Raw genomic sequence first — 17,403 nt, 5'->3', positions numbered from 1 at the left:
TTTTTTGTATTTTTAGTAGAGATGCGATTTCCCCATGTTGGCTAGGCTGGTTTCAAACTCCTGACCTCAAGTGATCCACGTACCTCAGCCTCCCAAAGTGCTGGGATTACAGACGTGAGCCACCACACCCGGCCTGGATTTTCATATAAGAGATACGTTACAGGTGGTGACAGGGATTGGGGCAGGATGGTCGTTCATATCATTGTAAGAGTTGAAATATATCAACTGTACAATCTGAACCTTGTGCTGGTCAGACAGCCTGCAGGAGCTCCGGCAGTGTGCAGGAAAAATAGAAGGAGATTAAGTGGGGCTCTCCAAGGAGGTGGGTGATGCTTAAAACATTCTTTTCATATTCGTCTAATTCTTCAACTCGTTCCTTAACATTTTCAGAAGTTTGTCTCTTTGGTGGTAGATGTGTACTTTTTTCTTACATCTACTAGAAGCTTTACTCATTCCTGCTTAGGAAATGTCTGAAGACCCCTAATTCCAAAGAAATTTTGGTTATGTTAATATACTGCTAAATAAATGGAAAAGCCCTTAAGGAGAGTTCCAGGATTAAACACTACAGAAACTGATCGGAAGGAGATTATTTCCACCGGTGTGTTGGTCGGAACAACCTCTGACCAAACAGTGATGCTGCTTTCATGAGTTCAGTCAATCAGACTCCCATACTGATGGTGTGGAATTGAACTCACTAACTTTAATTGTTTTCTTAATTTTAATTATTCAGGTGCATCTTCCCGAAACCTGAAGACATTTATAGAAAGGTAAGTGGAAGATAAGAAGTTGTTTTTAATTTGGTTTCTCATTTTGAATAAGGAATGAAAACTCTGTTATTATCCCATAATCATTTTTACTGAGCATAAATAGCTTGTTAGTCACTCTCCAAACTCTAGGATAGCACTCCTTGGGCCAGTGAGCATAGAAAGAGATTAATTTGCATATGTCCTCAAAGAAGGGTGACAAAGATGCATACAAAGTGGGTAAAACTTAGGTCTGACAGAAGTGACTGAAAACACAAAAGGATGATGTCATATTCCTGCTTTATGAATGAGAAGACTTTTTTGTGCTCATTTGGGGCTTAAAGTTCAGAAGGAAGGCTTGAGGTGTCCTGACCGGAACCCTCAAGAAGCCCTTGCCTTTTCAAAGTTGACTATGGGGCCACAGCTTCCAGGATTTTCTAAGAACGTGGACATAAGTAACCCAGTAGCCACCTGTGCTTACTGATGCAATCACTGTGAAAGATGCCAAGAAGACAGTCTTGTGTCTATTTACCCAGGACTTCAACCCACTCTTTTCAATGCTGTGCATTTACGTGGCCTTTCTCTAATAGGCAAGTGGGATAATAATTACGGAGAATAAATGGGAAATGAAAACGGTGGTTGGCTGTACTAAAATGAAAGAAAAATAGCAAAAGGTTTGCCAACAGGGTGGTCATGTCAAGATTGTTTTCAAAGGCCCTGCCTGTGTCACTGGCTACAAAGCTCGGTTTCCACATCTCTGACATTCAGATTCCATGTATGCCTTCTCAGCCTGTCTAGAAACAAGATGTTGGACCATCCCGCCATCGTTATATATGCCATGATTGGAAATGATGTCTGCAATGGGTGAGTTATTGCAAAAGAGTATTTTCAAGATTCTTTGGCTCTGGGCTCTTCCCCACACCATTCCTCCCCAACTCCACTCCATTATAGCAGTGTGCTCTTCAATTGAATCTCTCTATCTTAGAAGCACAGCCGAGTGCCGTGGCTCATGCCTGTAACCCCAGCACTTTGGGAGGCCAAGGCGGGCAGATCACCTGAGGTCAGGAGTTTGAGACCAGCCTGGCCAACATGGTGAAACCCCATGTCTACTAACAATACAACATTAGCTGGATGTGGTGGCATGTGCCTGTAATCCTAGCTACATGAGAGGCTGTGGCAACAGTATCATTTGAACCTGGGAGGTGGAAGTTGCCATGAGCTGAGATCATGCCATTGCACACCAGCCTGAATGACAGAGCAAGACTCTGTCTCAAAAAAAAAAAAAAAAGCAAGTCCTAGACATATATGAAATCAACAGAACCAATCTATGAAGCTGAAAACCCCTTTTGAAAATGTCTGCTCCATTAATTATCAACTCTGATGTAACAACAAATGTATGTCCTCATCAGTTGTATCACAAGAAATGTGCCACTACGGACTGAGAATCCAAGTTTGGGAATTGTGATTTGTTTAGTAAAATAAGGCAGAAGCACTGCTACCCCATAAGAATATCGATCTCACTCTTACTTTACTTCCTCACGTGGAAGAGACAGCATAGATGCATAGACCTACAGCATTTGCAAAGAAACTGTGAATAACTCATGGCCAATCCTATCTATGCCCATGGCACCTAGCAAGAAGGTAATTTTGCTAAACTGCTGTTATCAGCAGTGACTTCAAAATGGTGAATTCCTTAGTTCCTGTACAACATTTGGGGAGTTTTCTCAAAATCTGTGTACACCCCTAAGAACATGATACATGTATGAATGCCATCTGTCCTGTGATTATGGCCAAAAAAGAAAAAAAAAATTGGTAAGATAGAATTTAGAGCAACTCCCCAGCAGCAATAGCCACCCACTCACTATTTTAGGAAACAGAAAAGTAAGGCCAAGAGAGGTTCGTGACTTGCCCAAGGCAGCAGGTTGATTAATGGCAGAGCTGGTCTCCACCCCAGCTGTGCTAGAAGTGGGCCATCCTGCTCACTCCCCGAATTTGCTTTCCTGTATTTCGCTGGCCGTGCCTTCCAAGCCTGCGCTGAAAAGAAAACTCAATAGTATTAAGGTGTGGTTGCCCACACACAAAATTCAGATGGCAAAGGAGATGCAGACAAAATCAGTGAGGTGTGTTCAGGGCACGACATACCACACAATGATCCAGAGACTCTGATGTGCCAGATGTCACCTTGGTGCCCTTAGGCTGGTTTACTGATGTCCTCAGAACCCCAAGTTGCCAAGGCTACATGCTGGGCACCAAGGTCTGTGAAGAGCCACCTGGGACTTTCTAATAAACAGCAAACACCGTGACTGCCGTGAGCCAAGAGGTACATCAGTCTCTATCATTCCATCCTCCCAGCAGCTCGAAGAGGCAAGGATGATTGTCCCATTTAGCAGATGAGGAACTGATTTGGCAAGGATAAGGAACTTGCCTGTTCTGGTATCCAGCGTCAAAGCTAGGAGCCAAACCAGGTTCTCTACCAAATTCCATCCCCTTTCTAGAGTCCACACTGTCTTATTTCCTTTCTTTGACTCGTTCACTTCTTTAAGTATACAGTGAACACCCACGATGTGCCAAGCACTGTGCCAGGCTCTAGGATACAATGGCAAAGAAGCCACAGCCCCCGACATCAAGAACCTAATGGAAGGAGAACACCATGCTTCAGCCCCTAGCCACCATCATGAAACAGAATAAAGCTACAGTCAGACCAGCCAGTGCTCCCCCAACCCCCAGAGCATGTCCTTCCAAAGAGGGAGAGAGCAAACTGACTGTACCTGACTATACTGAATAAAGAACATGTGCAGAAAGAGACTCTGGCTCCAAAAGCCAAAATCCCTGAAATTATACTTTTCCAGCACAACCTGCCTACCCAGACCCCTCCAGCCCAGTCCTACTTTTCCTTTCCCGAAGAGCTAAAGGGCAGGCAGACATCAGCCAGAGACCTGTGCCAGCCTCTCCCCTGCCAGGGATCTGGGCAGAGAAGCAGTAAGCATTTGGGTGAAAGAACAGAGTTGGCAGTATGGGGTGTCCCTGTGGTGCCCACTTTGTGATGTCCTGTGAAGGGGTTAAAAAAATAAAGACAGATGGCAACTACACCTCCCCATCTGCCAGAATGTCAAGGTGGAGTAGATTTCCCAAAATGAGCAAAGGGATTTTATAAAAAGCTCAAGCAGCAGGAGTTACATAATAAGTCTGTCCTGGAACAAGTTTTCAGATATTTGCTTGACTTTTTTCTTTTCTTTTTCTGTGACGATGCTAGTTCCTACTGATGTAATGCATTTCTGTGTTTCTTTCTCAATTCTCTAAACTCATGCAGTTACTCAACAAATACTTGTTAAATGAATGAGGGTCGCGGTAGGAAGATAGCTTTTAGCATCAGAAAGTCACAAAGAAAGGTCACGTGGAGAACCTGACTTTCTCACTGTAACCCTGCTCAATTTGATTTAGGCTTACTCAGCTTCCTTTATGCCTCTCCGATCACTGCCCTCGAGAGCTATGTAATATGAGTGATACGGAGGGAAAATCATTCCTGAAAACAGGGCAAATGTGGGGGAGCTACAGCAGCAGAACCTTGGGGTGGCAGAGGCAGCAGTGGGAAATGAGAATGGCCTCAGGACAATGAAATCATAAAGGCCAGCGACAACCCTTCCCCAACATCCCAGCATGGCATCCCTGAAATGAACACGGTAATTGCTGGAAATGCCATAGGATCATCCGAGCATCGAGCACTAGCCCCATAAATGGATATGGTTTCATTTGTTACCGTGGGCAATCACAGGACAGATGGCATTCATAGAAGCAGCATATTCTTAGGAGAATACACAGAAAGTATATATTATACATTTTAATCTTATGGAGAGAGCCAGGACCACCCACATAGGTTTTCTGTGCCCCTCTGGCCCCAGCCATTGTTTTTCTTCAATGCCAGTGCTTCAGGTTACACCCTGGGCAGCAGCACTGCATTAAGAGGAAGCCAGCCAAGTCACTGACAGGTCGCAGGCCCCAAGGAGCCTAGACTAGTGAGAAACAATTGATGCTATTTATTCAGATGATAGAAAAGCCAGTAGGGAAGGGAATGGACAGAGCTCCTGCTGCTCAGAGGAATTCTCTCTCCCAGCCTCCTCAGTCAGAGACATGGGTAGCAAAGGGAATGATAAGAAAGTTCCAACCAACCAGCATGTTCCAGGCCACACCCACATTTAAGGGATGTTTAATGTATCTCTATGCATGGGGTAATGTGGAAGTCCTCATCCCATTTCCGGTGTGTATTAAGATGCCTCTTCTCCCCAGCTACTCAGAAGGCTAAGGTGGGAGGATAGCTTGAGCCCAGGAGTTCAACCCTGCAGTGAGCTATGATCATACCACAGCCCTTCAGCCTGGGTGATAGAGCAAGACCCTGTGTCTGTTTAAAAAAAAAAAAAATCTCTTCAAGAGGATTGGATGGGAGCCCAATGATGTGACTGCAACTGGCCGGCATGAAAAAAAGGGCTAACCCTCTTACCTGGGTGTTTTGAAAACACAAATCTAGCTATGCGTGAGGTCTGAGCACGTGATCACTACGGTGATCTCAGGACATCCAATGGGCTTTAGCTATGGTTCTAGGAAGCCGATTTTTTGCACAAGCTGATCAGTTTCTTCCTTGAGAAGGGACACCTCTCTCTGGCACTAGCCAGGTAAAATCTGGCTGGCTTACCTACCAGGGTAATGAAATGATCAGGCTTATTTTGCCTGATCAGACACAATTCATTAGGGCAGGACAGGCTTTAGAGCCTCCCTCAGGGGTGAGGCTCTTCATCTGTTCTGAGCCAGTCATGCGTTCCCGACATGTGAGAGCAGGTCAGTGAGCACCAATTTCTCTCTCATTATTTTCCCTAGTGTGGCCACTGTGTCCCAGGCCGGTTGTCACATCTTCTCTGTTAGTTGAGCACTCCTGATCTCTCACCTATCCATCTGAGTGTCTGGAGTGAGCTCCCTGTGAGAAGGGGTGCCAGGGCGCTGGGGTGGGCAGGCAAACTGAGGGTGGCAGGTGACTGGGACACCTGAGTTGAAAAGGGTTAGACACTTTCAGCTCAGCCCATTTGTCCTTTGGCAGACACCAGAGAACCCAGGAGATGGCATCCAATCTCTAGGGTTCTCTGATCTCCAGAACACTAGCACTAAGTCTCCCCAAGCATCACCAGAGGAGAAAGAGCACACAGATCAAAATGGCATTGAAAACTTTTCAGGGACAGAAGTCAGAAGGCATCTTCTATGGCATCTGGAAGGGGTGATCCCCCATGAGTCACATAGACTCCCTTGCCCTTACCTGAGCTAAGAGTTGGTTAGTGTTGCTCTGCAAATTAAAAGTCAGTTACGGCCGGGCGCGGTGGCTCACGCCTGTAGTCCCAGCACTTTGGGAAGCCGAGGCGGGTGGATCACGAGGTCAAGAGATCGAGACCATCCTGGTCAACACGGTGAAACCCCGTCTCTACTAAAAATACAAAAATTAGCTGGGCATGGTGGCGCGTGCCTGTAATCCCAGCTACTCAGGAGGCTGAGGCAGGAGAATTGCCTGAACCCAGGAGGCGGAGGTTGCAGTGAGCCGAGATGGCGCCATTGCACTCCAGCCTGGGTAACAAGAGCGAAACTCCGTCTCAAAAAAAAAAAAACAAGTAAGTTACATAGTTGTGCCAGATGGAACAAAAATAACTGGCAAATGTTCCATTAACAGCACCAGGGCTTCCATTTTGATTTCACTTAGCAATTAACCATGTTGATTATACTTGCCTAATTTGAGGGTGCCCTTTCATAAGCACAAATTAGCTCAAATTCTTCATTTAGCATCAGGGTTGTGTCTCTAACCAAAAAAATAATTATTCAATGGGGATTTGGGGAGACTTTGTCCATCTTAACTCATCTTGCCTTTATGTGGTTGGAGAACATTAGCTCAGCATAATTGCTTTGTGCCAAAGTGCTGTTGTATTAGCATGAAGAAAAAAAAAAGGTGTGGCAAGGCAAAAGTTAACAGGCAGTGTGTGCTAGCTTTACCAATGACAGCAAAAAGGATGTGGACACGCAAGTTGCCTTTCATTTCACCCTTGCTGTCACACTTCGGACACACAGTGAATGTAGAACCTGGGTACTTTGGGCAGATTCTCCTGTGCTGCTTCTGTGCATGTGGGAATTAAGTCAAAGCCCCTCCCCACCTCTCTCCCCTGGTCGGTAGGCCGCCTAGTCGCAAATCTTTGTAGCTGCTTTTTATCAGGTTAGAAAGATTTTTATTTTTAAAATAGTATAAGTGTTTCATGACAATGGATGCAGTTCCACATCCTGAGGTTTTGTAAAATTAGACATCTTCTTCCCTCCCCGCTCAGGAGACTCCAGCCATCCATCACATAGTGTAGAAGCTCATACACCAACCACAGCTGCCACCCTACTGGCTACCCCCACAGCTCCAAAAGCACTGTTGTAGTCAGTGGTCATTTTTAGCCATCTTTCTATATTAATACATACAAATTCCTTCATTTGCTTTATTCAGGTGAAATTCACATAATGTAAGACTAACCATTCTGAAGCAAATAATTCAGTGGCATTCCCAGTTCCCCATTCCCAGTTCACCATTGCTCAACCAATGGTATCTGGTTATTTTATTCTTTGTAATGGTTGTATAGGGTTCTATTGTACGATTGTACCAGAATTTATGTATTTAGGCTTTTATCTTTTCCAGTTGTGCACTGTACCAAGTAATATTGCAATACTCGTACGTACATTTTTGCATATTTGTGGAAATGTTACTGTAGGATAACTTCTTGAAAGTGAAATTTCAAGGTCAAAGTTAAGCCAACTTTAAATTTGGATACATCTTTAAAAACTGCCCTCCAAAAGGCAGTGCCAATATTCATTTATAAGCTCCCTTCAAAGTGAGAAGTGTGGATCCCTGAGGACCCCTTTCTGTCCCCTCTTCCCAGATCACTTATGCCCTGGATCCAGCCTCTGAGTGATGGACTTATTTTGTCTAGTTCACTGTCTATATTAAGTTCACTGGAGCTGCCATAACAAAGTACCAAAACTGGATGACTCAAAACGCAGACATGTATTCCATCACAGTTCTGGATGCTAAAAGTCCAAAATCAAGGTGTCCGCAGGGTCATGCTCCCTCTGAAAGCTCTAGAGAAAAAATCCTCCCTTTTCTCTTTCTGCTTCTGGTGGCCCCCAGTGATCCTCAGTACTTTTTGGCTCCTGGCAGCCATAACCTCAGATTCTGCCTCTGTCTTCATGTGGCATGTGTCTGTGTGTCCTCTCCTCTTCTTAGAAGGATTCGGTCATTGAATTGAAGGCCCACACTAATCCCATATGACCTCATCTTAACTAATGACAGCCATAAAGACCCTGTTTTCAAGTAATGTCACATTCTCAGGGACACTATTTAACCCAGCGCAGGGTCATTAGGGAAACTGGAATCTTAAGTACATAAAATAGAAAGTAACACTGTAGCATCATTCCACTTATGGTAAAGACAGGCAGTTAGAGCCTAAAGAATAGATGAAAACCCTAGAAAATTCTGTATTCTACTCCCAAGTTAATGCAGGTTAGGATCCTAATCCATATTTCATGTGTTCCTGAAGGTGTGTGCAAAAGTCAGTTGTGCAAAAAATGAACAATAATAAACATATATTAATGCCAAAAATATTTTAGGATCCCTTGCCTTTCAAACATAGCTTTTTAAAATAATTTCAACTTTCATTTTAGATTCGGGGGTACACGTGCAAGTACATTACGTGGATATATTATGTTATGCTGAGGTTTGGAGTACAAAGGACCTCATCACCCTGCTGGTGGGCAGGGAGCCCAATGAAACACAACTGTAAATCAATCAGTGAACACTGCTGGTGGGCAGGGAGCCCAATGAAACACAACTGTAAATCAATCAGTGAACACAATTTAAACATAACTTCAGATGATGGCTTTGCAGTGTTTCGTACATTCCTTACTTCTTTCCCAAACCAAATGAAAATAAGTCAATCAGCTTAAATTCAATAAACGTCTGATTGAGGGTGAAGACTGGCCACTTTTGGCACACTTAGGAATCTCGCCTTCATCTGACATTAGCTTACATTTTCAAATACCCTCTCTAGAGCACAAGCCCTGCTATACACAGGCGATAATGCAAGCTGGAATTGTTTGTTAGAAAGGGTGGCAGGGTATAGCCTGGATAGAAGTCCAACAGGTAATGCATGCAAGTCCAGATCCTGCGCAGAAAGAAGGATGAAATCAAGATACAGTGTGGACATGTAATACAACTTTGTCCGTAAGATTCTGTTCTCTAACTGTGATACGTTTGAAAAGTTTTAAAGACCAAGTGACAGATGTCAGAGTGTCAAATAAATCATAAGCAACACCAGACCCCTTTCATTTCAAAAACTGTGTAAGTCAGGCCAGTGAGGTGATGCCACAGGAACACAGGAACAGACAGTCCCTAAAGTCTTAGCAGCATAAACACAAAACGTTTACATCTCTCTCATACTACTTGTCCATCAGAGATCACCATGGGACTCTGTTCTGGGACTCAGATTGTTGAAGCAGCTATCTTGAATGTTGCCTATACCCATTCAAAGAAAAAGAACATTCTAGAAGGTGTCACATCACCAAATATGACACATGTCACTTCAGCTCACCATTCATTGGTTAAAACTAGTCACATGCTCCACTCAACCACAAAGAAGTCAGGAAATATAGTCTGACTATGTGCCAGAAAGGTGGAAATCCAGGAATATTTTGCAAATAGCCCCAATGACCACCACACTGTGTGTGTCTGTGTGGGTATGTGTGTGCGTGTGTGTGTGTGTGAGAGAGAGATGTATCTTGTATTTGCTTACAATTTGCATGCATCTATCCCTATAATTAAGCAAGATATTTTCTGTTTATCCCACCAACAGGAAGCGTGACACAGTCCCAGCCATGACCACTCCCGAGAAATTCTACTCCAACGTCATGCAGACTCTGAAGTATCTAAATTCCCACCTGCCCAATGGCAGCCATGTTATTTTTTACGGCTTACCAGATGGAACCTTTCTCTGGGATAATTTGCACGACAGATATCATCCTCTCGGTACCAGTTTGAAGATTCTTTTTCTCTTTAGCGATATCAATGCATATACAGTTAAATGTATATATGGTTCAAGCCATTAGAAATGTGCCTAAAATGCCGTCATGGACCCTGAGTCAGAGCTGATAAAGGCAAGAGCCCCCAGGTGCAGTGTCTAAAGGTCATTACCCAGAGGTGGCAGAATCAGATCTAAAGCCAGAAAGGGCAGAAGTAATTCATGAAGAATTAAGACACACTGAAAGGTAAGCGCTCAAACCAAGAAACTTCCCCAACAGAAGGTGAAATGTAAAATGAGCTGAGGAAGCCCAAACAGGAGACAGAACCCTGAGTCAAAGGCATGGGTCCCTCTGAACCTCACTGGTAAGCGCCTCCTGGTGGCCTGTTAGAATTCTCCAGAGCATGGTCCTCCAGCCTGCTGGTTACCTGCTTCCACACTCTCTTGGGGTCCTTGGCTCTAAAATGTCCCTGGGACCGTCTAATGGCAACTCAAATATTCCTGATACCATACAAACATCAAAGTGCCAGTAATTCATATTAGGAAGGTGTGATCATTACCCCTGTGAGATAGATGTTTTCATCAACCACAGTCATTTCATTTTATAGATGAGAACCAAGGCTCAGAGAGGCCAGGTAGCTTGCCAAATGCCACAGAGCTCGCTGAATCTGTAAGCTGGTTGTAGCAGGACTCTGCCTTCTGTTTTTCAGGGGAGAATGTATTTGTTAAGTGCCTACTATGTGCCAGACACTGTTCTAGGCACAGGGTAGCCAGCAGCAAACACAACAGTGTTCAGTTCCTGCCCACAGAAAGATCATATTACAGTGGGAGAATGACTCAAAAGTATGTCAGAGGGTGATAAGTGCCACAGGAAGAACATTGAGCAAGGAAGAGGAACAGGGAGCTGGCCTCAGTCGTCCCTGATGAGCTTCTATAAGAAGAGGCCTGGGTACCCTCCTCTCAGCCCCATATTGACAGCACCTGCACCAAACTATCGTGAAGAAAGGGCTATCCCTTCCCTGGTGTGTGTTACCTCACTCACCTTCTGAGCCCAACCCACTAAAAAGCACCTTCTTAGGAATCTGGTGAGACATTCAAATAAGACCTGGAACTCATTCCTTCATGCCCTCCTTAGGGTGTGGGGGTGGGGAGCAAGATTCACATTTCAGGCCATCAAGCGCCTTTTCTTGCATATACAACTTTGCATGTATCTTTTCAATCTTCTGTTGTCCTCTTCCTGCAGTCCTTCTCTAAGACAACCTCCCTACTTCTCCCTCAGGAAATTCCACCTCTCCCCACCTGGGAGAAAAGTAAGGGTCCTTTAACCAGCTCTCAAAGAGCCCTGATCTCTTAGTTGGAGGGACAATGGTGGACACACACATTCCAGATTCTCCACCAATAAGGATGAAGCCACGTTCCTCTTGAGTTACTGGTGTGTCACAAATACTATTGTCCAAGCAAAACACCGTCCAGCCCCACCTAAGTAGAGCATAGTTGGTGCAACCTTGACCACGCCCCCTTAGAAATCACGTGCTCGCACATAGAACTTCACTCCATTCTGGGCTACTTTGCATGCATAAAGGACAACAGCCTGGGCTAAGAATTTCTCTTTGAACTGCAGGATATGAAAATTGTACATCTGCCCTCAACGGATTCTTTCAGATTTCTAAATGTCTGTCCCACACTAAGAAATGCTTAGGAAAGAGAAGCTGAGGAAGGAGAAGCTGAGGGCAGGCAAGTTTGTTCCCAGTTGACTCCATCACAATTATAGCGACTTGACTTCCATTTTTCTGCTTTCAAATCCCACTTTCTTTCCATGAAATCTGGTAATGCCACCACCATAAATTCTTTCCAATACGCCACACAGTTCACTTGATTTGTGAGATATGTTTGGTTTCATAAATGTGAGACCAAATGTAAGAATGACTCCATACAATTTGGAAAGGACTAAGAGAAGGAAAAACATAAGACTGTAAGAATGAGGCCCGACACGGTGGCTCACACCTATCATCTCAGCACTTTGGGAGGCCGAGGCGGGTGGATCACCTGAGGTCAAGAGTTCGAGACCACCCTGACCAACATAGTGAAACCTCACCTCTACTAAAAATACAAAAATTAGTCAGGTGTGGTGTTGCACACCTGTGATCCCAGCTACTTGGGAGACTGAGGCAGGAGAATTGCTTGAGGAGGCGGAGGTTGCAGTGAGCCGAGATTGCACCATTGCACTCCAGCCTGGGCGACAAGAGCAAAAAACAAACAAACAAACAAAAAAAAACCTCTGTCTTAAAAAAAAAAAAAAGAATGTAAGAATGGTATGTGAGAATGACTCCATGCAATTTGGAAAGGACTGAAAAAAGAAAAAGGATGATTGGGGGATTAGTCCACTTCTGTGGATTCTCTAGGCCAGTGGTTCTCAACTGGGGGCAACCCACTCACCTCCACCCCACTTTTACCATATCTGGAGACAGAAGAGGGTCACAGCTAGAGTAAGCGCAGTGGCTCATGCCTGTAACCCCAGCACTTTGGGAGGCCAAGGTGGGTGGATCACCTGAAGTCAGGGGCTCGAGACCAGCCTGGCTAACACGGTGAAACCCTGTTTCTACTAAAAGTACAAAAAAAAAAAAAAAAGCCGGGCATGGTGGCACGCACCTGTAATCGCAGCTACTCTGGAGGCTGAGGCAAGAGAATTGCTTGAACCCGGGAGACGGAGGTTACAGTGAGCTGAGATCACACCACTGTACTCCAGCCTGGGAAACAAGAGTGAAACTCGGTCTCAAAAAAAAAAAAAAAAAATCAAGAAGAAGAGGGGTGCAACTAGCATCTAGCGAGTAGAGGCCAGGGGTTTTGCTAAACATCTGTAAGACACAAGACAGCACCCACAATCAAGACTGTCGGTCGTGCAGGGCTGAAAGACTGCTCCAAACTTTGCCTTGTCCTCCTCAAGTTGACTCTGTCTGGCTGCTCATCACAACCTAGCATGTCACAGCACGAAATGGGAAGAAGAAAAAGATAGAACAAGTTCATTCTACAGAAACATCAGTAGCTAAAAAAACTCCAATCATGGAGAAAGCTGAAACCATCTAAAATGTGTTTGATGCTTTTAAGTGATTATTCAGATCCTAAATTATCTCTGCTGCCTGGTTGCCATGGGAAATAAATTAAACATTTCTCAGCAAAGCATCAGGGTCCTTCCTAGGAAGTCTGGGGAGGTAGGTGGGATTTGTCCAGCATCCCCAGGCCTCCTGTGGCAGGTCTCATAACACACAACATGACAGACCTCAAAAGAGGCCACATTAGGAAGGCGTTATTTCTTTCTTTTTTTTTTTTTTTTTTGAGATGAAGTCTCATTCTCATCCAGGCTGGAGTACAATGACACAATCATTGCTCACTGAAACCTCTGCCTCCCAGGTTAAAGCAATTCTCCTGCCTCAGCTTCCTGAGTAGCTGCGATTACAGGCACCTGCCATGACACCAGACTAATTTTTATATTTTTAGTAGAGGCAGGGTTTCACCATGTTGGCCAGGCTGGTCTCGAACTCCTGACCTCAGGTGATCCACCTGCCTTGACCTCCCAGAGTTCTGGGATTACAGGCATGAGCCACCGAGCCCGGCCAGGAAGGTATGATTCTGAGAATAACCCTGTGAGATGGATGCTTTCGTTGCCCACAATGATTTCATTTCTTGCCCTCACGCTGTCTCTCTTCTGCTCTTACTGCAAACCCCATCTTTGGATATGGCGCCGGCAGTGAAGCAGGGTTGGTGCTGGACTGGCCTCGGCACTGGGTTGCTCTGTTTAGGCCGTCACAGATCTCGTCTTAGTCAGCAGCTGGACACTCGAGTCTGATTCCTGGCCACCATAGTAAGGGCTGTGTGAAGGACGTTGTGCAAATTTACAAAAGCAGGAAGAAGGGGGTGAGTTCCATTGATTTGAGCCTAGAAATGTGGTGATAATAGTCTAGACTTGACTTCGGCCACTTCCTGAGGATTAGGAAAGAGTCCAGGGAACAGAAGAGTTGCGGGAGCCCCTGGTCGGTGTGACACAGTCTCTGCTGCCTCCTTTCCCCTCAGGACAGGCAAGAACTCAGCCTGAGCAACCAGGGAAGGCACAGTTAGATGCCACAGCACCCGCTCAGCAGGTCACGGAGGCCCAGAACAAGAGCAGCTGCCTGTGTCACTCCTGCCAGGGAGGAGGGGTGACGAGCCCCTCCCAGCCTCCCTCCTCTCAGCTGGGTTTGTGACTCACTACCCAACCCGTCGCTGGCCACCGAAGCACCCCACAGCCTCCAGTCACTCAAATTCCTGGTGAGCGTTTATTGTCTTTATGAGGAACTACCAGGCAGCGAGCCTCAGACACTGGGGTTCTACTGACGCAGGTCTTTTAAGAAAAGTCAGCCTTGGCCTGTTCCAAGCCCTGTCAGCCATGCTCTGTGAGGAAGGCGACCATTCCAGAAATTCATCCGAGGCTCCTGTTCTGTGCTTTTAAGTAAAGGTGGCAGAAGATGCAGTCTGTGTACCCACATGAGAGAGAAGACAGCTGCACTGGAGAGCGCAGCACACGGACTCTGTGGGCCCTGGCGGTGAATGTGCCGAGCGCCCCTGAGGATGCGCAAGTCACAGGCCTTCCAGGGCCATCCCAAGGGTTAGACTCTGGGGAGGAAGCCACGGACTGCTGGCTGCAAATTCGTCTGCTGGCGGGCCCGCCTCCAGGGGCTTCGCTGCAAATCTTACTCCAATTACTCTCAAACCTGAAACCAAATGTCTTTTTTTTTTTTTTTGAGAAGGAGTTTCGCTCTTGTTACCCAGGCTGGAGTGCAATGGTGCGATCTCGGCTCACCGCAACCTCCACCCCCTGGGTTCAGGCAATTCTCCTGCCTCAGCCTCCTGAGTAGCTGGGATTACAGGCACGCGCCACCGTGCCCAGCTAATTTCTGTATTTTCACTAAGACGGGGTTTCACCATGTTGACCAGGATGGTCTCGATCTCTTGACCTCGTGATCCACCCACCTCGGCCTCCCAAAGTGCTGGGATTACAGGCTTGAGCCACCGCGCCCGGCCTCAAATGTCTTTTTAAAATACTTTGGTGTTTCTATCTCTCTGAATGAATGTGGTTTCAATACATTTACGTTGCATTTCATGGAGGTATGACTGATCTTTGTTGGAACTAAGTTTCTATGGTACCTAAGGTTTCAATTACGTTTCCAGAATTAAATAGATATGAGAGACCCTGCTCTAAAGAAATGACAGATTACGAAGACACAAACCGTCACTTAGCCAGCTGGGCAAGAACATGCCTTTGGTCTTCAGAGGAGTTTGTGGCAAACACTGGGCCAGTCCATTGGTTCCCCACAACACACACACAGGCACACAGACACACAAAACACACCCACACAGAGACACAGACACCCACACAGACACATACACACAGAGACACAGATACACACCCACACACACAGATACACACCCACACAGACACACACACATACACACAGAGACACACACACACCCCCATAGACACACACATACCGACACATACACACACATAGAGACAGACACAGAAACATACAGACACACACAAAGACACACAGAGACACAGACATGCAGACACACACAAAGACACACAGAGACACAGACATGCAGACACACACAAAGACACACAGACATGCAGACACACACAAAGACACACAGAGACACAGACATGCAGACACACACAAAGACACGCAGAGACACAGACATGCAGACACACACAAAGACACACAGAGACACAGACATGCAGACACACACAAAGACACGCAGAGACACAGACATGCAGACACACACAAAGACACACAGATAGAGCTCCTCGGCCCCTGGTGAGTCCTGGCCACTGTGGGACAGTCCTCCTGGCCTGCCCCTGGGCTTTCTTGATCAGCTTTTCTATCCAGATGGACTTTCTGACCAGGGAGTCACAGATACAGTCTCTCTGCAGGATCCCCATAGAGGCAGGATCAATAGGCAAAAATTACATTAAAGCAACAAAGAGAAAAGGTAACGCCTAAAAAGAAAGACTGGGGACCAGCCGATCGTACCAACAAAGGAGAAAGCCTAAGAGCCATTTCCCTCTTCCCTTCCTTGAAGCCATAAGCCCATCGCAAGTACCCGTAGCCAGGCTTTCACGTGTCCAGCTTCAGAGTCCCTATCCTCTAACAGGCAGAGACACCAGAGAGCAGGGACACTGACTCGTTACAACTTTCCCAGGTCCTTCTAAATGCACCTAATGTGCCCTCATCCTGTTCAGCAGAGCTAGCTCCCCACAGTAAGGACGTTCCCTTTCTCCACAAGGTCCAGTTGGAGGTGGAGCCAGGAGATGGAGGGGAAGGGAGAGGGACTGGAGGAGGTGTGGAAGGAGGGTACCCCTTAGGGCCTGTGCTGGCCGTCAGCAGTAAGACAGCAGGAGAGGGCCTCGGGCAGGGTGGACAAGGCTGAGGCGGGCCTTCATTCCAAGGAGGATCCGGCAATGAAGTTCCCAGTGTCACAGGAGCAGGACAAACTCTGGCCCCTCTGGATATCAAAGCAATCCAGGCCTGAAGATGGGGAGGGGAGAGTGAACGCTCAGGCATGAGGTGCCACCTCCTGTCTGGCTGCAGAGAGATGCTACCCCTCAGGGGGAGGGACACACCAAGGCCCAGAAGGGTGGCAGGACCCCAGCCAGGCTACCTAAGTTTCACTATGAGGCCCCATTTCCAACATAGAGACAAGATGGTGCCAGGCACCGAGGCAGAAGCATTCAGAGGCACTGGGCCCTCACAGAGGGTGAGGAGAGGGAAAGCTGGGGCTCAGCGGCAGCCCCCAGGGGGAAAGAGCCATGCCAGGAGAGCATGCGGAGGGCCCAGGGTGGGTAGTGAAGGAAGGTGTCAGTCACTGCAACTGGGACACATTCAGGAAGGGGGGAAATGACAAAACACAGACACACCACACACACACACACACCACACACAGAAGGAACAAAGCCTCAGTGGGTAGAAGTAGGAATTTGGGGGAAAAGCGGACCTCAGTGTCGGGCCTATAAAATGAAAGCAAGGACAAAAGCCAAGGACTTGGAATTCATCTAAAATGCGAAGATACAGAAGCCCGTGCAGAAGACAGACCTGGCGGGTCACTGCGACCTTAGTGGCCGTAATGAGCCTGCGGCTTTCCCGTCCTGGGACTCACTCACCCTCACAGAGACATAATAAATTTTTTCTCTATGACAAGAAAATTGAATCTATCTTCCAGTCTAACTAATCAGAGGTATAAGTGAAAAATAAGACTGTGCTCTGTCACCTTCAATCTTTCTCTTCGTTATGATATAGATACTATTATCTTCCTTTATGTTTTCGAGAGTGTGGGGAGTGTTAATGGATACAGTGTCAGTCATTCACCCCTGAGACTGGGGAGACCTGGCTTTTGTGTGTGAGCCACAGCATGAAAGCCAAATTGCTAAGCGGGGGTGGATATGCTGCAGGCGGGTGGGGCAGCGTTGGGAAGAGAGGAGAAATCACCTCCACAGATTCTGGGACTGGAGCTGAGGTTTAGAAAAACTGGATGAACCCTCATCTGGTTCATGAACC

At 46.4% G+C, this 17,403-nt stretch overlaps 1 protein-coding gene across 2 annotated transcripts in view; it reads left to right on the top strand.

Moving 5' to 3' along the window:
• AOAH (acyloxyacyl hydrolase) overlaps nucleotides 1-17,403 on the top strand; it is a 204,316-nt gene that overhangs the window by 165,753 nt on the left and 21,160 nt on the right. For both annotated transcript variants that reach the window (XM_035253176.3, XM_035253177.3), the window contains exons 14-16: nucleotides 731-767; nucleotides 1,533-1,607; nucleotides 9,653-9,825. In XM_035253176.3, the coding sequence (XP_035109067.1) occupies nucleotides 731-767; nucleotides 1,533-1,607; nucleotides 9,653-9,825 (285 nt within the window). The remainder of the gene's footprint in view (nucleotides 1-730; nucleotides 768-1,532; nucleotides 1,608-9,652; nucleotides 9,826-17,403) is intronic.

The sequence above is a fragment of the Callithrix jacchus genome, chromosome 11, assembly GCF_049354715.1.
Source record: "Callithrix jacchus isolate 240 chromosome 11, calJac240_pri, whole genome shotgun sequence".
NCBI classification, from domain to species: domain Eukaryota; kingdom Metazoa; phylum Chordata; class Mammalia; order Primates; family Cebidae; genus Callithrix; species Callithrix jacchus.
Note: the sequence above shows the minus strand (reverse complement) of the source record. Positions and strands in the feature narration are given on the sequence as shown.